We start from the raw sequence: 22,639 nt of genomic DNA on the forward strand, positions 1-22,639 counted from the left end.
AAACGTAATGATTTCGAAATTCCTCACGTGAGGAGTGTTGTCTTCGTGATTCTTTTTTATATGAACGCCACCTGGTGTTGCTGGGCCAAACCGCGGTGATTCCACAATTTTTAAGGTGTCGCTTTCTATGCCTCACTGATAGCGCCCTGACGGCGTCACAAAAAAGCACTGCGGAAAAGCCAAATTTAAACAATAGGTTGCACAAAATGATTGTGATAAGCGAAGGCACATCAAGCGCCTTAAGAAAAAAAAAAACACTTGCTGTGGTCGGAATCGAACCTGGGTCCCACGCGTTATGAAGCAGACGTCAATCCGATTTCGCCATTCCGACAATGTCGAAGAATATAGTTTGACTGATTGTAGGGTTTAATGCGCCAACGCAACGCCGGAGATGAGGCGCGCCGTAGTAGAGGGCTCCGGAGTAATTTTGGCCGCCTACCTGGAGATCTTTAATGTGCGCTGAAATGTCATTCACACGGGCGTTTTTCCTTTTCGCCTTCATCAGAAAAGCAGCCACTGCGGCCGGGATCAAACCCGCATCCTTGGGCACAGCACCTTAGACACTGCCCAACCGCGGTGGTCTGACGACATTTTAATCTTGGGAATGAATATTAGAACAGACATATGTAGACTCCCTGCGTGACCTCGAGTACTTTGATACCAGGACGACTTCACTGCGAGGACGGAACATTAAAACGCTTCGATTTAGGCCCTACCTAACAGGCCTGTAGGTAGGGCGTACCTTGCAGTGTCGTGACTATTCAGCACACGGATCACTCTTCATGGAAAAGACCTCAGCTGCCTGATCTGGCGAAAGAGCGTCGAGGCGACAGCGGTAGTACAAATACCAAAGCCAAGTATGAGCATGACAAACATGTTTTGACTTTTCCTGCAAGATTTAGAGCAAAGAAAAAGTACGCACCCTTTTTAAGTAGAAAAGTGCCCTTCTGCTTTAATAGATATAATTTGCACTTTACAAAACCTTTTTTTCTTTTCCTGAGTTATAAAATCAAACTTCGAGCCGGATTCATAATTCAGAACTGGCCCATCGCAATATGCAGAATGAGAGCAGTGGTCAAAAAATGTACTTTATTAATGTATGCATAATAAACGTTCCAGTTAAACAGGAAACTGCCACACCGTCATAAGCATGTGAGCTGCGTGTAGGAAGCACAAGGATCCAGGATGAAGCCGCCAGCCGGTGCGTCTTCGCACAGCCATTGCTCAATCCATGGTGGTGCGAAGGTACTTCTTCCCGGAAGGCACATCGTACTGCTTGATACCTGTGGGGAACAGCTTGGGAATCTCCTCCTCTGTAACTGATGGCAGGACCATGCAGGGAGTCCCTTTCTGCAAAATGTGCAAGTAAGGCAGCGCGACAAGGTGTAAGAAACTGCAGCATCGTTTACCTTCAAGTTTTCATCAAAGATTACGATAGCGGGAAGGAAAGAAAATTTATTCTGCGAAATGTCGAGAAAAAAAGTCATTAGAAGAACCATATTAATATGAAGCAAAGTCCTTTAAATTAATCAACCCATGGGGAAATAAGCCCTAATTTCGTTTGACAAACCAATACTGGCCATTCATGCACAGTCACTGAACAAATGAAATGTGATCATGGAACTGTGCGGGTTCCGATGCAAGCTGCACCATCTCACATTGCTCAGTGGAAGCTTTGTACATGCGTTCTAAGCACAAGGGTCGCGGGGTTCAGTGCTTTACGTATGCCATTTTCACCATGCTTCAACAAATGCAAGTTTTCTTTTGCTTCCAAAGAGCACTGCTTAAAGGGACCCTGAAGTTATTTACAAACATTGCGGGATTACTAGGGCAAATTCTAATCCGGAGTCCTTAGGCCATGTTTCACCCATTCTGGGGTCGTTTACGCGAATTTGTTTAGTAGAAAAATCAATTCGAAAATGCTGTCCTCTCTGCATTCTCGCCCATTTTCTGTACCGTTTTCGTGTGACATCAGGAAAAAATTACTTCGCTTGACTGCGCTGCAGCATGGCTCGCCGAACTTCCAACAGAGTCAACCGCCCCACGTTTAGTCCGCCGGCCGCCTACGGGTCGTCGCAATTCGTTCGCTTAATTGAAACTAAGCCACGACACGTTTGTGAATGGAAGAAAGTGTCCTTTAATTTGTTAGTTTGTACCCTGTATCAAGCTCTATGTCCAGGTCGCTCCACCCAAGCGCTGCTCAAGTGCACATGCGACGCTTCGCTGACTGGTACGCTAGTAGGAAAATCCAAGGTCAATTAAAGGCGGCAGAAGAGTTAGCGAAGTTAATATAGTTACTAAGGAAATAAAATACACAAACTTTTACCGTACAGCGTAAAACTAGGGTGTAGGAAGCACTTTTTTGTGCTGCGTGAACAAGCACAGCGGTCAGCAGCACGACCACACATCTCTTTACACTTTTCCGTCTAAGAAATGCAATTGCTAGACATGAGATATTGTGGAATTTTGGGGGATGCTTACTGCACGAGTGCTATACATCTAATAGTCATCAAAGCTGTATGAAATGCTAAAACTCAATGAAAGTGTCAACTGGCTATCCATTATATACCTTATATTTCCAACACCGCCAGCGCTGGCTGGTGGCCGAGTGGTCTGGAGCGCTAGGTATTTATTTTCTAAGTCGCAAGTTCGGATCCCCGAGGGTACATCCTTTTTTTGTATGTTGATTTATTCGCTTTCGGCCGATGTTTTGTATGCGGAATTCGCCATTTCTGGGCCGTGACGTTCATTGCTCCACGAGCGAGTTCGCAGAAGGCGCGCAGACTAACACCGACGCGCTCGAGTTCTCGTTGGCGTGCTGTTGCCATAAGCACCGACTGCTTGCGGGTGGTGGGCACAGGCCAGAATCAGAAGACCCTGAGCCTGGTGAGAACACGCTTTTTACGATACAGGCCTGAGTGAGGCAAGCTCTAAAGATGGGGGGAAAAGCGTATGGGATTTGATCGTCTGCGGTGACGAGGAGGGCATTCATCGAGTGCATAAGCCTCGGCTAGTGATTGCTAGTGATAGGCATTTTGCAGCCGACAACATGACAGAAGCGCAGTATGGCGTTGAGATATCGAGAATGCTCATTCAACAATAACGTCGGATGCCAAGTATGTTGTTTCACAGAACCGAAACCGAAATTTGTTGGAATGCTAGTCCAATCGCGTCCAATCACGTAGCACCTTTACCTGACGTCACTACGGTTAGTTGGTGCAGCTGTCGTAAACCTCTCATGGTAGTTTTTCTTCTTTCAGGCTTTATAAAATAAATACCGCCTTATCGCCCGGATGAGCGAAGAAAAGTGTGTTAATTTGAGCCAGTCTACGCACAGCAGGCAAAAACGCGAGCTTGACAAATTCCCTTCAGGGTCGCTTTAAAGCGCTCCCGCTTCCACACACTAAACATGTTTATGCATTTATTGATCAGTAAAGGTGTCAACATCTTCCATGGCGACCACTTATTAAAGGTGTTTGGCTAAAAAAAGGCTGTTTCTACAGGAAAGATAGCTGCAATGAGTCCGCAAAACTATAGTGTCACGCGCGGACGCACGCGCGCACACACACACACACACACACACACACACACACACACACGCACGCACGCACGCACGCACGCACGCACATACTGAGTCATGGATTTGTGGTAGCACACATTTTCACTGATGTACTAATACGTTCAACAAATACAACCAATCCAGAGTTCCTCCACATATCGGGTTTGTCTATTCTTTTTTTTGCTCATATAGGCTTTTTTTAGAAGACCAAAACCTGCAGGCCCAACTTTCCGTGACCAGCGTACGCAATAAATTGTATCATAGAAACAGCCATGTAGTTCACATCAAACTCTTGATGCCTTATTATTGGCCGTCGAAAAACATGACCAAATGACATTGTTATTTCACCGTCACAAAAACAACAAATCAATTTTTCCACCTCACAAACCTTAGCCACAGCTTCGCTTGGCTGATTTCAAGAGGTCCGTATGGGCATCTCCCCTTCATCTCGACTTTATATTAAGCTCAACAACTTCACGTAACTGTTTCTGAGTCCTCACTGTTGACAAATATAAATTCTACATTCGGGTACTACATTCCGAGAGACTCAGTAAATGGACATATTTAGCACATATTTTCCGAATTTTTAAATTATGGGGCATATGTCTGACACAATTACTATATTCCCTTTGCACTTAGTGCTTAAATTTTATTGCTTTGAATTACTTTTTTCAGGTCTTGGCTGCACACTATCATCTCAACGCTAATATTAAATGTTCTCCTGACTAGTCAAACTGACTAAATTATGATACACAAGTGTTAGTTGACAAAGTTTCCAGTGTTCCCTGTTAAAATAATTCCAAAATTACACGCAGTTCAATTCCCTGTTCAGCTTGACCTTACATATTGGCAAAGATCATATTGCTCACATTATAACACATACAAAAAAAACAAATGCAAAAGCCTGGAGGCAGAATTCATGTCTGATAATCCTCATGACATTGAACATAATTTGCTCAAGGTTTACTTGAGGCTGCATTGCCTAGTTAATAGGTTGCCAAGTAGTATATTATTGCCCAGTATATATTATTGCCCAGCCATATATTATTTCACCATTTATCAGAAGAGTAGCACCTTAGTTTCTATCTAACAAGCAGCAGGGGAGAAAGCACCATCAGCTGTTCACAGCAGCTATGCCAAATGCCGTAATGACATAATATTCATTGGCAATAAGTCTGCGTGCTATTGCAGAGTTCAAAACGTGATTTTCACCAATGTCACAACTGATAGTGAAATTTTATGAACCCACAGTTTGTTAAGTCACAAATGCTAGGAGTCCGCTAAATTTAGCCCTCTAGGCGCGAGAATGCGGGTATCATAGCCGATGTCGGCAAATGAGCAGGGAGAACGGTGCGAGGAAAATAACTCTGTCAAATGTACTTTTCTCGTTCAAAAACCCCTGTATGCGGGTAGGAGACTCATAAGATGTCCCTGTGAAGTGTAGGCTTCAATCTTGTAAGGCAACTAGACAAAGTTTATAACTTTCATCACTCTTTCAATTGTAAATTACGCTATGTCATAGGGTGCAGACATGTGTACACGACAAGATAACAAACCAACCCCTAAAGGGTAGCCGTAACGTAGCTCAACCATGACTCTGTAAAATGAATGAATTCTCTGTTTATCTTAGCTGAGTCGGTGGCCCTTTCCAAGTTGGCAACATCCCTATACTAGAAGAGTCAAAGCCCACTCAGGTTTTGTTGACCTTGTCACGCTAGAGCCTTATGACACTGCCCGCTCGTGTTTACATAAGAAAACGCGCAGTGTTTCACAATGCAAGAAGGCTAGACGCAACTGCCTCCCACACACCAAAATCCTCCACGACCCTTTTTAAGAAATTACAACACGGGTCATGCAAAGCATCCTAATACTTGTACCAAATCACACTGCATCCATTAAAGCAGCTTTGATAACATACATTGGAATTGTCGCCAGTCATAAATAGCACATGCTCAGTTGGACAAGATAAAACAAACATGTCACCGCAATCGTATAAAAGCAGAATCGTGACTTCAGTACACACTGAGAGACAAACCCTCATTACAAAAACTTAGAAAATTCACTTGACTACATTTATTTTACTCACCCATTTATTTTCCGCACCAAGATAAGCTTAACAGAACAGCAGGTTAACCGTTTTAAACAAAAAGAGCTTCAGGCGCACTTACCTTCCAACCAGCAGGAGTTGCCACCTTCCTGGTCTCTGTCACCAGGAGGGAGTCAGTAGCACGGAGGACCTCGCTGGATTGCGAAATATTAAAAATGGGTTAGTGTTAGCTGTAGAATACTGCGTGTAATAAAGTAACTCTTGATGCTCGTGATAACCATAGTGCAGACAAACACCAGCGTGAAGGGCATCCAAAAACACGTTCTAAAAGCCCAATGAGAACACGCTCTACTCCTACTTCAAAACGTAGCGCAATAGACTGCGTTCGCAATAACCGTACCCCGACATTCTCGCCCGCATACCCGCAGCCCATGCTGCTTTTGAAGCACCACCAATTTGTTTCCCAGATTCCCGTTCTCTGTTAATAATAATGGACACAGAAGTACCTCTCCACTCAGAACAGAAAAAACTTCTGGCCACTACAATGGCTGCACCATGCAAAGAACGTAGCCACATTGATTTACAACGAAGGACTACTTCCTTTGATGTAGGCGAAGGGCAGGAAAAGAGTTTGCGAAGTTAGTGTAGGTAAAAAGCCCGCTCAGCTGCGCCTATCATCCGCTAGGCTCTTCCTTCCTGAGAACGTCATCCCATATGAGCACACTGCAAACGAACAGGCAGTGTGAGTGAGCGAATGGTTTTACTCATGTATTTTATTTTCCCAAGATCAATGTTACAGCTAATAGCGTTCATAAGTGCCCTTTCTACTCATGAAAACTGCGTTTCTGCGAGGAAGTAACCAATGAGCAATCATTGTTCTTCGGCTTATCGCAAGATTGGGCATGTAAGGAGTCTTTTTAAATTTCATTTCCTCGATTGGTTGCTAGAACTCCCGCTCCCGGTTCGTTTGCATTGTGCTCATATGGGGTAATGTACTTAGAAAGGAACAGCCTTGCAGACAAGTACGCCCGCCTGACCTCTCTGAGCATACTTAGCCTCCACCTGTTCGCACCTTGGCTCCGTCATATGACTAAATAAAGTTTTGGGTGACTCTACACAAGTCACCCAACTGGCTGTAAAACTTTTCGTGTTTCTGGCTATTGAACGCGACACTGGTAGTGCTGGAAGCAGGTAACATAGCTAAGATATAATCGAAAAAATGTTTAATGGAATAAAGATTAGTACAGCATGTTGTTGGGCTAGTTGGTACTGCATTTCAAGAGTAGAAAAAGCTGTGCAACAAAGACAAGATCATTGAAAACGGGACAGAAACTGCTCTTGTCCTGTCCCATTTGCAGTGGTCTTGTCCTTAAAGCGCAGTTTTTTTCTACCCTTTGATGGTATAACTTACGAAAATTCCTCAAACACACATTGCACCACCACAAATGAGCAAAAGGTAGACACTGTAAATTTCGTAATGAAATATTCCAGAGATTGAAGTGTACAACAGTTACAGATAAGAGTAGGCAGATACTTTAATGGCACAGCATACTTACTCGAAGTTCCGTCCAGTTGTAGCAGGGTACAGCATGGAGAGCTTCATCTTCTTGTCAGGGCCAATGATAAACACCTGGAGAGACACGCATTATTATTTACGAAGGAAACACCGTCCGGTATACAACACAAATTTTGCAGAAATTAGCACATTGAGAGTTAGGATAGTACAAAACTAAAGAGGACCTTAAACTGAGTGCATACACCCCTTATGGATGCTTTAATTACAATAAACATAACATATTTATATCCTGTGCTGTTTTTAAAAGGACGCTCCAACATTGGCCGCGAGGCCCACCACTGGAGAGGCTGGCGCTGCGATCGTTTTGACGTCACTTGTAGGACCACCATTCCTACCTTGCTGCACAGTTGGCTTGCAGCGCATGATACTTAGCTTAGGACGCGCGTTCTAAAAGTATTTTCGCGTTAATTTCCGTCGTTTGAAGTTAATTATCAGTGCGTCAAGCGCAGTTTGACGTCATGGGGATTTTATAACCGTAGCAACTGTGGTACATTCTCCGCAAACAACTTGAGCGTGGTGGCGTACGTGTGCGACCGAAGCGTAAGGTGCGGCTCGTTTCCCCGATCAACAATGTAGACTACGATGATTGCCAAGCTAAGTTTCAAGATTTCCCTTGTTTGCAACAAATGTGTAAAGCAAGGAATCATGAAGCTCGCAGAAACGCTTCGCGCACACACCGCCGTGCCTGCCCGCACGGCCGACGGAGCAGCTCCAACCGACGCACGTCACGGCAGCAACAACTTGTCGTCGCTTTTTAAAATCACGCTAGTTGTGGAAAAGTAATTCGACAGCGGTGAATGTGGATGTTAGAGTGGTGAAAAATTGTGCTAGGTAGTGTCATCAGCTGTGGTTTTCAAAGCGATGCTCAAATATCTGCCGCGATCTACGCCGACCGTCCCCGAAGGTCGGTCCCGGCACCGCCGGTCCCTTCACGCGCGGTGCGGCGAGCGGCCGAAGGATATGTGCCCGCGCGCAAGCATCGGCCGAGGCCTTGGCAGGTTCTTGATCATCGATCGCTTAAACGGACGTGGACACAAAGTTACACATACAAGAAAGAGGGTGACAGTGAACTGAAAAGTTGTATTAGGGACTCTCATTCGCAACTGTAACGATAGCGGCGAAGAAATATCTGCCGCGACGTTAAGCCTAAAGTTCCCAACATTCGATTACGTGCTCCGAAGCCGGCGGCGAGCGGTTCGAGAGACCCTTTCGTCGCGCACGCGCGTGTTGCGTTTGGGTTCCCCCATCACTTTGGGGGGCCCCCAACGCTCGGGTCTCCTATTTTAAAACTCCCAATTACCCCAATTCATTAACGACGTGTTTCGCCTCGTACACAGCCTCGCCCTCTGTGAGCAATCGTTAGTTTCATTGATGCTAGAGGAAGGCAGGCTCACTGTAAACATAAAAGAGCCCACGTTACAATTATACATTCCCACGCCGAAGTCCTAATGAAAACTAAATATAGCCATGTCCAAACCCGCTCGCAGGCGTTGATAACTCGCGTTCGTATACCATTTATACATTGCGGACAAGTTGTCGCGAAAAGTAAACATATCAGCCCTGCAGAGTACAGGCTACGGCAGTGATCGCTAATCAAATCCGGGAATAACTATGAAAAACATTATAGGGGTAATAGGCACTGCTTAACCCAAACTGCGCATCATAGCAGTACTTTTAAGCATGCGCGGCGAAGCAATCTGATCACCGTTCTCACGCAGTCATTCCTTTACCAGGCAAGGCGAGCAGTAGGCGCGGTGAGATCACAAGTGAGCGACGCGCTTCCGTCGCTGTTACAAGGTGTTTCCTTGCACACACAGTCTCGTACATGTCACGTCGCAAGTATTTCATAATGAATTTACAGTGTACTTTTCTCGGCCTCAGTTGCATCGTCCTTGGCGTTACTGGCTGCGTACGAGCTGTGGGGCGCGGCGGTGTTGCCTGGAAAAAGGGAGTCGCTGATTGCTCGCTCGGATTATTCGGGTTGCAGACAACTTTTTTGGTTAATTTGCATCAAATTCAAAAGGAGCGGGGGGGGGGGCGGTGGCCACAGACACACACACACAAACACGCGGCCGCATACGCACAGGAAATGGGTTGTAGCAGACGACAACCCGACCCGGCGTCCAACAAGTGACGTCATTCGTAGGTGGCGCCACGGTATGTCCTCGGGGCCAATAAAGAAACGGGTCAGCAGTGAAGCTGTGTTACGTTTTATTTCAAGCGACACATCTATGCATGAAATAAAGCAAGTCTGCATTTTATTTGCGGTTGAGCATACTTGCTGGTTAATTCGCCGAGTTAAACATGAAACGACCAGAGTTTTATTCTAGGGGAAAAACATGGGTCTGTGTGTTCCCCTGCCTGAAAAGCACAAGTATTATAAGCAGATGAAAACTCCTCAATATATATAACTTCAATGTGAACTATGCAACTACGAAAAGTAGACGAACCTGCAATGTTAGGGCCGCCTTACCGGGTAACTGTCATATACGGTAATTGACTCGAGAAAGTTCGATAAAAACAGAGTTACTGCCATTTTATGTAACCATGCATCCTCCATAGAAAGCCGTGTGTTGAAAGAAGATTAAAATTCTGCAACGCTTACAACTTCACTGCGAAATAATTGTGACAAGTTAATAATACAGTCGTCTTAGCGACCAATTTAGCTTTAGGTATGTTTTTTCCAAGACAACTGCATTAGATAGAGAGCTACACAGCATTCGCGAGAAACTGGAAACAAATATTTTCCATGTCCACACGACACGTAGATGGACGGACATCGACCACTACCGGAGTGTAGCTGTGTACAGCTTCACTGCAAAATTTGCTTTGTTCCATATGGTACACATCAGATTAGGTCAGACAAGGAGACACCCTCATGGAAGTTATTTACAGCATGTCTAGAGCGGCTATTTAGGAAGTTTGGTTGGGAGAAGCCAGGGTACAAGTGAATAGAGAATATGTGAGCCCCTTCAGATTTATGGATGACATCGCCCTGCTCTGATCTGCAAAAAGACCTGTAAAAATGCTTCAGGAACTGCACTCACAAAACTTAGTCACAAGGTTAAAAATAAACACGAAGTTGAAAGTACTGTAAATGGACATGCAAAAAGTGTGTCCTTCAGTCTACGCAATAAAATACTTGAACAGATGACTACTTTCAGCAAGTGTCGAGGGCCGATTCACAGGATGAGTAGAAAATCAGGAAATGTTAATTGTTCAACAGGAAATAAATAAAAAATGTGACTAATCGCAGGTGAACCCGTCAATCCAGGGTTCCAAACACTGACACACGCAACCTCATTTTTGTTTACAAGACAGCTCATCAGGCATTTCACCCCACCACGCTGGCTCAATGGCTCAGACACGTTGTAGAGCCTTAGATGAGGTTTCACTCCCGGCCACGACCACCATTTTTCTCATGGTAGTAGAGATTTCGACGCACTTTAAAGATTCCCCAGGTTGCCTAAATTAATCTGTAGCCCTCCACAGCAGCTCGCCTCACAGCCCAGCTTTAGCTTCGACATGTGGAACCCGTACTTTTTTCATCACGCGCTGATGTTCGAGTGAGCTGAGCTTTTGCACCCTGGCTTGGAGTGTTGAGTACGGAGTGAGGGGACTGGATTTATCTAAGAAAAGCCATACAAAATGCGGAAAAGTTGGAGTGTGTTTGCAGACAATGAAGCCGGGTGGTCTAAAACATGATGGCAGAGTGTCCGTTTCACAAGGCGCTTACACGCCAAAGCGCCAAAATCACAATCGCATTTCAGGTGGCCCATATTCTTATGCCATGGCGCCAGCAAATAACATTGTATATTTACTTATGCACACGTGGCTATGTCACACACCTTCTATGCGAGGGAGAGCCACCAAGGTGCGCTCCGCAGATACAGATACCTTAGAAGAAATGCTCCCTCCCTTCTCTGACAGAAATTGAAGTTGGGGCGCAAAACTCACCGCACGGCAAGTGAGTGGAAGGCCCTCCTTGTCCTTCTCGACAGGGTCCAACATGCCCAGCTTAACGGCGATCTCGCGCTTCTCATCGGCAATGATTGGATACGGGAAGGGCCCGTCAGGGAGCTCACCAAAGGCTTCGATGTCCTGCAAGAAGGCAACAGACAAATGCAGTCGTCAAAACACTATACACGTTTACTTAAAAAATCAAAGCCCCTTTCTTATGAGAGAGATGGTTAAAGTGGGAAGCTTTCTCCCTTGCAACCTCAGTAAAAGTCAAAGCCCAAAATCCACTCTCCCTAAGTCGAAAATCCAAACTGCCAAAATCCACTTCAGTTGAGTTGAAGTCCACAGCCAGCGTCCAATCCCACACCACCAACGTCCAAAGCCAAATGGCAATACTGCTTAAAAAATGCATTTCATTATCATCATTGCTTTGCTGCAGTGTGTTTAAAGTTGGCCTTCCGGCACTGTATTTCATCATCGTCGTCGTTTCCCTGCAGTATGTTTAAAGTTCGCCTTGCTGCAGTGGGTATGCTCGGACGCAAGACGCCATCAGTGAGGCATACAACACTTCACTTTAAAAACAACCTTATACAGATGCAAACTCTCCCTGCATCAGAAGGATTTCAGAGAGCATAATCTGGTTCAGCCGCCGGCAACACAATACTTTAAAGCTATATTGGCGGCATGACGGTTCGACAGTACGACTACAATCACATCATAATTTCAATGATAATTTTTCTGTTCGCAGCGCCGTCACCGTCTCGACGCTGTCTCTTGCGCTCGGCCGCGCGGGCCCGCTCTGCCTACCGCACCCCGCCGTTAGATCGGCGTGACGTTGACAGTTGCGCGCAGCGTCATGGCCCTGTTCTGCTTCCCGGGCAGCCGGACCGGCACGGGTGCATGCTCGTTCTCACTGCCGCTGTTCGCGGCGTCAGATCTCGTACCAACGAGCGATCCACTCTGAGAGCGTTCTCATTTATTCTGTGACTCTCCAATTCACAAACACATGGCCATGACGCGTATCGCCGTGAGAGACACCGACGTTCCTTTTGTTCCCCTTCTGACTCGGCGCCCCTACCACTCGGTTTCTGTTTCGCATGCACACTCCACGCTCAGGAGGTATTTCTGCTCGTTAACAGAATCGGTTTACTGGGTTTACTCTAGTGCTCTAGTGATAGGCTGCTCCCATTAAAAACGCCAGAGGGTTGCTCCATGAAAAGAACCTGTATTTCATGGAGGACAGCCTCATTTGTGCCGTCGTTTAATAATTCCCCGTGCTAGTTAAGGAATTTTTCATGTTATGGTTTGTCTAATTGTTTCCCTTATCCTTCAGCCCAGTTGAAGAAAGCGCAACTACGAAAGCGCGGTAACAGGCGAGCCGCTGATTTCGTGCATGGCGCCGTGTGCTACCTTTTATCCCCGCGCTTTGTGAACCCGCGGCGCTAATCTTCGAGGTAACGGCATATACGCTCAAGTAGAGTCTAACTCAAGAGTAAACTTGGAAGTCATACCATCAACGTGAATGGGGGTGGTAGCGCTCGCTGGTTATGCGCGGTAGCAGACGACGCGCTTTAACGCTGCCCATACACATCCTGCGCGTGGCCTAGTAAAACGTTGTTCGCGCGGTATTGTTTCCTTTTATCAAAGGTAGGCCAGATAAAACACGACTTGGATCAGGTGAAAGTGGGTGCAGAGAAAACTTAATTTTGGCGGTTTCGAGCATGGTAACCTTGATTTGAAGCATTAAATTGCACTAAATACCAAACTTAGGGGCTGAAGAAATCAATTTTTTGGTGACGTGGGGGTAAAAACACATTTTGAGGCAGCTTAGGAGATAACAAAGAACAAGCAGCCAATTAAGGTTAAAGTTCTTTAGAGGAGTTCTGACGTTCATTCTTGAACTGGCTTTAACTTGTATGCCAGCATATGACATATCGGAACAAAAAACTGCAAACTAGGTTCCCAAAAAGGTCGTAAAAATAGGAATAACTACTAGAATAACACCATGAAAAGAGAATAACGGTAGGATATGAATCAATAACACTAGGAGAAGAATAACACTACGAAAATGAAGTTATAATTCTGGGTACTAGATTGTGCAGAGGCTGCAAGTGCTTATCTTCATGGGAGTTTCATCTTTTTTTACGCAGACGCTTCCACTAAGCATAAAAAAATGTCCCTTGCATGTTATTGCTTCGGGTTTCGTTAGATTATATGGCGGAAAAAATGCTCGCGAGTATCCGGCAACGATTTCTCGGTGAAAGTCGCGCAACGGCCCGTTGCACTGAGCGCGCTATAGCAGCGAAAGAAGGCCAGAACACCGGCGAAAGAGGAACAATCTCGCCACTTCGTCGACTGGAGCAGCCAGCCAACGGACACTCGTATGAATGCAATGTCGAGTGGAGTGTCGTGTTAGTAATGGAAATTGAGTTGGCGGACAACAGAAGGGCAGGTTCAATGGAAATCTACGCCTGTCTTGAATCTTTTCAGAAATGCAATGGCTGAAACTGACTAACCACAACACAACAGGCATGCTTGTTGCCCGCTTCATCATCAGCCTGTCTACGCACACTGCAGGGCAAAGGCCTATCCCATTATTCTCCGATTACCCCGGTCCTGTGCTAACTGCGACCAATTTATCCGCGCAAACTTTTTGATCTCATATGGCCATTTAACTTTCTGCTGCCCCCTGCAACGCTTGCCTTCACTAGGGATCCACTCTGTTACCCTCAATGACCAACGGTTATCTTGCCTTCGCATTACATGCCATGTCCACGTCCATTTCTTCTTAATTTCTACTAATATGTCCTTAACACGCGTTTGTTCCCTGATCCACTCCGCTCTCTTCTTGTCCCTTAACGTTACACCTATCATCTTCCGTTCCATTGCTCGCTGAGTCGTTCTCAATTTAAGTTGAACCTTTGTATTGAGCCACCAAGTTTCTGTCCCGTAGGTTAGTACCGGTAAGATGCAGCTGTTATACAGTTTCCTCTTCAGGGACAATGGTAGGCTGCCATTCATTATCTGAGAATGTCTGCCATATGCACCCCACCCCATTCTTATCCTTCTAATTATCTCTGCCTCATGGTTGGGATCCGGGGTCACAAGTTGGCCTAAGTAAATATATTCGCGTACCACTTCCACTGCCTCGCACCTATCTCAAATCGCTGTGATCTCCCGAGGTTGTTACGCATTACTTTATAGTTTTCTGGATATTAATTTTAAGGCCCACGATTCTACTCTGCGTGTACAGTGCGGTAATCATGATTTGCAAGTCGTCCCCGAGTTACTTAGCAGGGCAACGTTATCCTTAAATCGGAGGTTACTGGGGTATTTCTCCATTAACCTTTCCGCCTACCTGTCCCCAATTCAATGTTACCCGCTTACTGCAATGTAAATTTGCGCACCAGCCCTCCTTGGGGTGTGGCACTGAACGTGAAAAAACGCAGTGCCATCCCACATTGTGGTGGTGGATGACTAGCGGAGCTGGTTGTGGGTTATTGGTTGACCACAAACTCCCGCTAAAACTGCGCCGTCCAGAGAGGGAAGCGTTCAGCGGGCAGTATTCGAGGTCCCGACGGGCATCGCATTTACGCTTGGCGGCCGCGGCCCGAGTCGTCGGTAGTCTCCTTTCGCCACGTTCACGCCTATTACCCCGTATTTTTCCCTAACGGGTAGGCTGCAGAGGGAAACTCGCAATGTTGGAAAGCCAGCATACAAGGACCAAGCTTACACCGATCTGCTCAAATTCTTTTCAATACTAAATCCGTATGCATTGCTGGAAAGACCCTTTTTCCACGGGCAACACACGCCATATGACATCAAAATATGAAGCGCCGGAGGTGAAGAGGGGGCAGAAGGCTGAAGGTACGCCGAATCGGGAGGAGTGTAGCGGCTTTCTCGGTCTACGTACGAAAAACGAAAACGGGGCCCGTTCGCCTCTAACAGCTATGTTGCAAAAAAAAACAGTAAAAACTAACCGGTGCGGGCGAAGCTTGTCACCCGGCAGTCAGTATAAACCAAACCAAAACTCGAAACCTGAAACTAAATGTTCACCCTCAACCATACCCAAACCCATCCCCAATTAACCCAAACCCAACCCGTGACCCAGCCCAAACCAAACACCACACAACACAATGGCTAAGCTTGACCCGATCTTAGAAAAAACATACCCCGCACACGGTACATAAAGAATCACTCTCATCACATGAATCACATCACATACAGATTCACTTCCGCTGGCGTGTCGGCTGTCCCGCTACAGTTCTCGGCAACTTTCAAATCAGCACTCACCTCCCGGCGTGCAGTGCTGCCTAGCAACGGTTGCGTCCGTGGCAACGACGCACCGCAAGGATCACCTCGAACGTTTTGCATATGATACCGTGTCCGAATGGCGCAATCGGGTAGACGTTGGCTACATAACGCGAAGCACGCAGGTTCGATTCCTACCACGGGAAGAGTCTTTTTCTTGGGGCACGTGGTTTTTTGGAACACCCATCACGAGCTTCCACGACACAAGTGACTCAATACACGCTTCGCTGGAAAATTCAGGACGCGCAAGGCAAGTGAATATATGATTAAACGGGGGGGGGGGGGGGGAGATAAGCACCGCACGGGTGAGCGGAAGACAATTACGGCCTACCGACTTGAGGGGGAGCCAGCAAAGACGTTTGTGTAGAACACAAATATGTAAAACACAAATACAAAGAAAACACAAATAGAAGCGAATAAAAATAAGTCTGGAATACTTTGTTCAGAGCGCCGGTGACCAAAAACTGCAGTGAGCTCACACGCATACGCGCAGCAGCAAATTATGCTGAAGCCGCTACCTCATTCCATTGCTGACACAGGAAATGCGTGCTGCTAACTCCAATTTTAGTCGACACAAACTAGTAAGCGACAAGATACTTCGCGTTTTAGTTGTACTGGTGCAGTTTTTGGAGTTTTTAGTTTTTTTTTATAAAAACGTAATTCTATCAAAATGGCGCTTTTGGGAGAGCAGTCCCAACTGCTTCAAATCTTGTCTTTTATTTTCGTGTTGAATCAATACATTTTGTTGTTGCACGTATTGTACCCCCGGAAAAGTTCCTTGTGTTGTTTGCAGAGTTCTTGACTTTGATGAAAAAAGAATGTGAAAATTTTCGTATGGATCCAAAACTAGTCTTGGGGCTATGGATCCAGATGCTACTCACAGAACTTGTACATATGAAAATTTATGAAAAATAAAAATTTTCTTCCTCACGGCTTACACCCAGTGAAATTGGTTGATTTATTATCTCAAATGATTGAGTTAACTATCAGTTGTGCGAAACGTAACCTCAGTTAATACGCGCTACACTGTGGGCATACGAAACACCGGCACATACATTTTTCAATGGCACGCGCCCTTGATTGGCAGGGTTCACACAACGAGAAGCGAATATTCATGACGCGTGCTGAATGGGCCAGGAATTCTGTGCACACTGCGTACCTTGATCCAACCGTGGTGGCTGTCGACGCTGTCGCATGAGAGGGCGATGATTTTGACGCCCTTCTGCGCGAAGACATGCGCAAGCTGGGCGGCTCGGGCAAGCTCGGTCGTGCACACCGGAGTGTAGTCAGCCGGGTGAGAGAACAGGATGCCCCACCTACACCAGGGTCAGGCAGAAAAGAAAGCACACCACACCGTGAGACGCGAGAGCAACTCTTCACTACGCTTCCGCATACTCTGCATTTGTTTTCTGCAGTTTCAGAGCTGCTATTACTTCGGGGTTCAATTATTCCGTTGGAGTGTGCTTAAAATGTAACTATTCCAACTCTTAAGTACGATGCAATTGACATTTAAACTTATTGACGAAAAGGAACACATTTTTAGGGATTTTTACGCCATATCACCGCACTCGCTGTGGTTCAGAAGCACAGGCCACTAAAAGAACGTCTACCTTAGCGATTCACACTAAGTTGACAACAAAAAAAAAACACGGTATGCTCTTGACATGACTGCGCATTATTTACTTTGCGCACTCTCCGAAAGTTCTCAAACGCCCTCTTCAGCAGCATTACACCCCGGATACTCCAGGACTTCTTGTCTGAAATGTTGACGCCTGCTAAGCTCGCAACAGGTGCCAACCATTCGACTGAAGTCCCAGACTCATTTCACATCACGCAGTAAAAGTCAACCTCACAGGAAATCCTCATTCCACAAGGAACGGTGACTCCGCACCCGACTCGCCTCCATGCACCCTAGCGAGGGGCGTTAATCCCCCCAATGGGTTCGCACGGAAAGTATGCTGTGCTGCTGCGGACAAACCCTCAGGAGTGAAATGATTTTGGAAGCCAATGCTCTGCATGACGGGACAGAAGTGCCACGGGCAAAAGCAACATCCGATATAGCCCCAAAAAGTGCACGCATCTTCAACCTCTGAGGCAGCGCGGCTCGAGTCCGCACTTCAAACGCAAATTCCACTTGGTAATGTACCGCTAAAAACACCCTAAATATAGCAGCATAAGGCATGCCGAATTTAGCACACCTTAATTTCGGCTGCCTGGGGCCCATCTAAAATGGGAATTCATTTTCTACCCCCACTCCTAAACATGCCGGCCACGCAATGGAATGCACACTTCCACCTTGGAGCGACATTCCGTTACCGGCTGGATCGAAGCCGGACATTTCCGTACGCACTCAGTGCCATCTATACTGGTTCGCTTGGAGCAATCCTCCTGCTCTTTTCAGCAACTGTTAAAGGAATACCTCGACGAAACATGGGCTGAAGAGCGAAAAAGTAACATGTTTTGGTGCGTACAACCTGGGTTCGAGCCACAGCCATGCCTATTTTCCCCCCAAAGACCTACGATTTGCTTTTACTTCAAAGTGCTCTTTTTGCCCAATTCTACGCATTCTTTTCCTAAATAAGGGGGGGAGGGTGCTATCATTTAGGTCGGTTTCGGGGCGGTGCACGGCCTATAAACACACTTAACTTTCAGCATCGAGCGGGAAGTGCTGGGCTTGTAGCCATTTCAGCTGGGGTTTATCCAGAATTTCCATTTTGGAGGGGGGGAGGGGATGTTGAAATTCTCCTGGAGGGGTGTTGAGGGGCTGTTGAGGGGGGAGGGGTCTAAATCCCTGGGCGCCGGGGCGCTCGTGGTTGTGGAATCTTTTTTAATGCGTAACATTCTTTGCCGAGTGCCCCCCCAGCCAGGACGTGCAACGCCCTGCATTTCCACAAAAGTGCAGATATCGCGGAAGTTCCACCTGAGATCGACATGATGACGTAAATGGAGATAACTGGTCGCACGAAATTTTGAAAAACTCAAAATATCAAAAATATTCACATATTAGCGAAAATGGCAGAAAATGACACATGGCATTTCCACAATAATGCAGAGTTTTCAAAGGTTTCACCTGTCATCATTATAATAGCCTAAATGGAGATAATTTGCCGGACAGGGTTTAGAAAAGCCAAAAAATTTGCCTGGAAAAAACTCAGCGGCATAAGAATGCTACGCATTAGTTGATAATTCTCGGAATTTTTTGAGAATTTCTTTTGGGGGGGAGGGTGTCCAAATCCTCCTGTGGAAGGGGGTGGGAGTGCTTAGGAGGTGTTGGGGTGTGTGAATAAATCCCTGCGTCTCAGAGCAGAATGTTGCCACCTGGGGCGCATTAGAAGGTTTCAAGCGCCGTCGTATGATCGATAGTGCTTAAATTGCCAGTGTACAACAATTGTTATAATACAGGTATGTACGCACAAGTTTCCAGGGTGCTCTGCTGTATGCCGCGTTACCCTAGAGTGTTGCTGTTTCAATTGTGCTCCTCAGTTATTTCCGGCAACGGCCCCAACGCAGTGTATTTGACTAAACACCGGCGCTCGCGAAAACCAAATGGAAATTCATAGAACGAGTGCGCGACGTAATACGACAGGGAAATACACAGAACGCATTGTGACACCCGCATGCCCCCAGCTCATTCAAACGAAATCCCGAAGAGTGTCTTCTTGTGGCAACCAAAAAACGACATGCGACACTTGAAAAGGGCGCTTTCCCGTTGCCTGCAGCCCAGCGGTGGGAAGAGCCATTGTTACTTCGGCAGGGTTCCGGCGGCCAAGGTTCTGTACGTGCAATTTTCCGGTATACACGAAAGGGGGAAGCAGCACGTTTCGTCACGCTATGCTAGCTTTGCATAATTGGTGCGAAAAGCGGAAAGGCGCGTCTACACGTTCTCACGCTTGTTTCAGTGAATGCCTTTTGTCATAGTTTGCCCTCACTTGTACAATCACCCGAAAGGAATTCGCTAAGTGTGATTCTACGGATAAAAACATCCTGCGGATAAAAAACTGTTCGTTTCTCGCCGCCTGAGCCCGAAATGATGGCGGTCCGAGGATAATTCGAAAACATAACTACAAAAAGAATACAAAAATCGATGCTCCAGACGGAACCTATACGCCGGAGTCCACTTATCACGGAAGTTAGCGCCCATACTAAACGTCAACTCTTCCTGGCTGTGAGGCCACTGCGCGGTTAGTTCGCATATAGCCTGTATACCACCGCTGGTCAGACTAGTATTCTGCGGGTCCACGCACCACAAGGACGGCACGAACATGCGGTACCACTAGCCTAAATGTTGTCTGTTACGTTGTTGTATTTTTACAAGAACCGCTGCGAACCAGTTCGCTGGAAATTTTGTGCGTTAAAGTGTCCAAGACGAGTGAAGCTTAAACCATGTAGTCTTCACACCGCAATCGATGCGTGAGGTAACAAGACCTGCGTTTGAACAAGTGACGTAGGTTGCGCCAAGGAGGCACGGTCGGAGATGTCTTTTGTATAAGGCAACAGCATTAACTACGTAGGTCTAACCTCCGCCGCACCTAGCACACAGAATGCCTGGCAAATGGTACACAAAATACTGCTGAAAGAGAAAAAACCGGCCAAATGCCCTAATGATAAATAAAACGTAAAAGTTTGAGTGGACCAGCAAATTGGGTAAATTTCGTGCTGGACGGCATTACAACTACTGTCGTCCAGAATGCTAGATGATCCCGAAATCCCTGGACCACCAAAGGTAGAGGGTTGTAGCCGACTGAAGGTTGACATATTGAATGGGTTGTCGCCTCAGATTTATAAACGCGCGTTAGAGATATACGTACTGCGACATACAGGAGTACTCTGAGCGTGTGATTAAAGAAGCAGTCATTAGGCGGCTAGCAAAGCACGTTTCCGCTCGCAGCGCAAGCAAGGGCGACTGGCCAAGCCCATGCATGGTGACGAAGAGAAGAACGAATACGTAGAGGGAAACGATGGTGGTACAAGAGGACACAGCCGCATCACTGGACACGAGGTGCCCGGGCTGTAAGGCCTACCTTACCACTGTACATAAAATGAGCGCGCTAGCTTAAACGCGACACCTATTCTACGAATTTCATTCATGCGAAGTATATACGGCAATGGGTTCTCAGCCGCGTACGTCAACAGCTGCTGTGAAACGTGGTAGGCCGCGGTAAAGTGGCGCTAAAGAATAGTGCGAGTGGCGGAACGCGGCGAAGAGGGCCAAACCAGCAGCGAACCCAGCGCCCAGGAACGTGAAAACGGCCAGGATGGGGTGGCACGCATGCGGGCAACGATGTGTGCGCGCCGCGCCGTCACTGGTTACGCCGGGCTCCGCGAGATAGGGATACACGTCCATGATACGCACACATAGAGGAAAGAATACTCAGAAGAGGTCCCTAGCATCTCAACGCATTGCTGAAAGTGTGGAGGAAGTGACGTCATTTTTGTTGGGCCCATAGACAGCGTTGCCTAGTTTTTTACGGCTGCGGCGGCTAAATCTGGCCAAATGCCATGGACAATTTTTTGCGGCGCTTTGACTCTAGCTGCCTCGCTACGCTTGCAACACAGCGCAGTCGCTACGGCAAGCTTTTTTAGATGTCAGTTTGAAAACTTCGCCGTTGGAGGCGGCCCCAACTCGTATCACGGCTGCAGCGGCGCTGGCGTCACCTCGAGATCGAAGGATCGAGCAGCCGCCGCCGCCGGCTGCTGCCGGCAAAAGCCTCCCCGCTCAGCGTTGGCGAGAGCCACAGTCGGTGCTTTGCTTGCTGTGGGTTTCTTCATTGTGAAGCGAAGCGAAATTCTTCGCAGCTGAGACGTAGCGCACACCGCCGTGCTGTACGGACCCAAACACGGCTCCCGTCGTCTGCGTTCGCTTTCGCGAGCCGCGAAGCTGTTATCAAACCGAAACAGCAGAGGAGAATGGGGAAGAGTGCTGGGCTCAGTGGGCTCATGTCATGGCGGGCGCGGCTTCACAAATGTGACGTCAAGGCCTCTCCTAACCTTTTCTTCCCTCTATGTACGCACACGACGCGTGTTTGATGCACGACCGGCTATATATCTACAAAGGCGGTCGTGGCTTCATGTTTCAAACTGCCCCCCACTGAACGCAAAGTAATGCCTCGACTCCAACGTGAGTGAGATTAATAACATATGTGTTGACACCACCGCGCAGAATCGGATTGAAACGGGGCAGTTGACGCACGCCGGTTCTTTTTTTTTTTTCTGAGAGTTGCGGGCGCATTGGCACAAGCCGCGCCAAGTCTGTGCCGAATGGGCAACGACATGGCCATTTACACTGTTGCCAAGCGAAGAACTTGACCGCCAAACTATTCAGTGAATACATGGTGAATACCATTATGGAGCAGCGCAGACGGCGGGAGGGGAGAACCAGGAGGTGCGACACCGTAGAGGCTGAAACTACTGCGGTGGACTACGAGGCACCTACCTCAACAGCAGCGGTGCAATAATTGAGATCGCAAGGCGCTGCCCTAACAGAAAGCAGCAAGCAAGCAGTAGTATTACACACAAGGCGTACCACACACGCCATGACGCTACCCACCATACAACACGGCGCCGCATACAATACCGGCATACTAGTTCCGCAATTCAACACTAACGCTTTCGGATTGGTGGTATTTATTGAAAAGATTAGGTTTCAATTTCTTCTAGGGAAATCATCGTCATCATCATCATCATCACCAGCCTATCTACGCCCACTGCAGGGCAAAGGCCTCTCCCATTATTCTCCAATTGCCTCGGTCCTGTGCCAACTGTGACCAATTTATCCCCGCGAACTTCTTTATCTCATCTGCCCATCTAACTTTCTGCCGCCCCCTGCAACGCTTGCCTTCTCTAGGGATCCACTCTGTTACCCTTAATGACCAGCGGTTACCTTGCCTTCGCATTACATGTCCTGCCCACGTCCATTTCTTCTTCTTAATTTCTACTAATATGTCTTTAACACCAGTTTGCTCCCTGACCCACTCCGCTCTCTTCCTGTCCCTTAATGTTACACCTATCATTTTCCGCTCCATTGCCCGCTGAGTAGTTCTCAATTTAAGTTGAACCCTCTTAGTGAGCCTCCAAGTTTCTGCCCCGTAGGTGAGTACCGCTAAGATGCAGCTGTCATACACTTTCTTCTTCAGCGACAATGGTAGGCTGCTATTCATTATCTGAGAATGTCTGCCTTATGCACCCC

General features: G+C 47.0%; 1 protein-coding gene across 1 annotated transcript in view; it reads right to left on the bottom strand.

The window, feature by feature from the left end:
• Positions 1-1,072: 1,072 nt before the first annotated feature.
• The window catches only part of LOC144137167 (peroxiredoxin-6-like), a 42,508-nt gene continuing 20,941 nt past the window's right edge, over positions 1,073-22,639 (bottom strand). Inside the window, exons 2-6 of the mRNA XM_077669451.1 lie at positions 16,613-16,769; positions 11,140-11,283; positions 7,163-7,236; positions 5,728-5,800; positions 1,073-1,350 (exon numbers count right to left, since the gene is read on the bottom strand). Coding sequence (XP_077525577.1) covers positions 1,225-1,350; positions 5,728-5,800; positions 7,163-7,236; positions 11,140-11,283; positions 16,613-16,769 — 574 coding nt within the window. The 3' untranslated portion in view covers positions 1,073-1,224. The remainder of the gene's footprint in view (positions 1,351-5,727; positions 5,801-7,162; positions 7,237-11,139; positions 11,284-16,612; positions 16,770-22,639) is intronic.

This window comes from Haemaphysalis longicornis, unplaced genomic scaffold (genome assembly GCF_048455015.1).
Source record: "Haemaphysalis longicornis isolate Haplotype H1 unplaced genomic scaffold, Haemaphysalis longicornis Haplotype H1 scaffold_1, whole genome shotgun sequence".
In the NCBI taxonomy this organism is placed as follows: Eukaryota; Metazoa; Arthropoda; class Arachnida; order Ixodida; family Ixodidae; genus Haemaphysalis; species Haemaphysalis longicornis.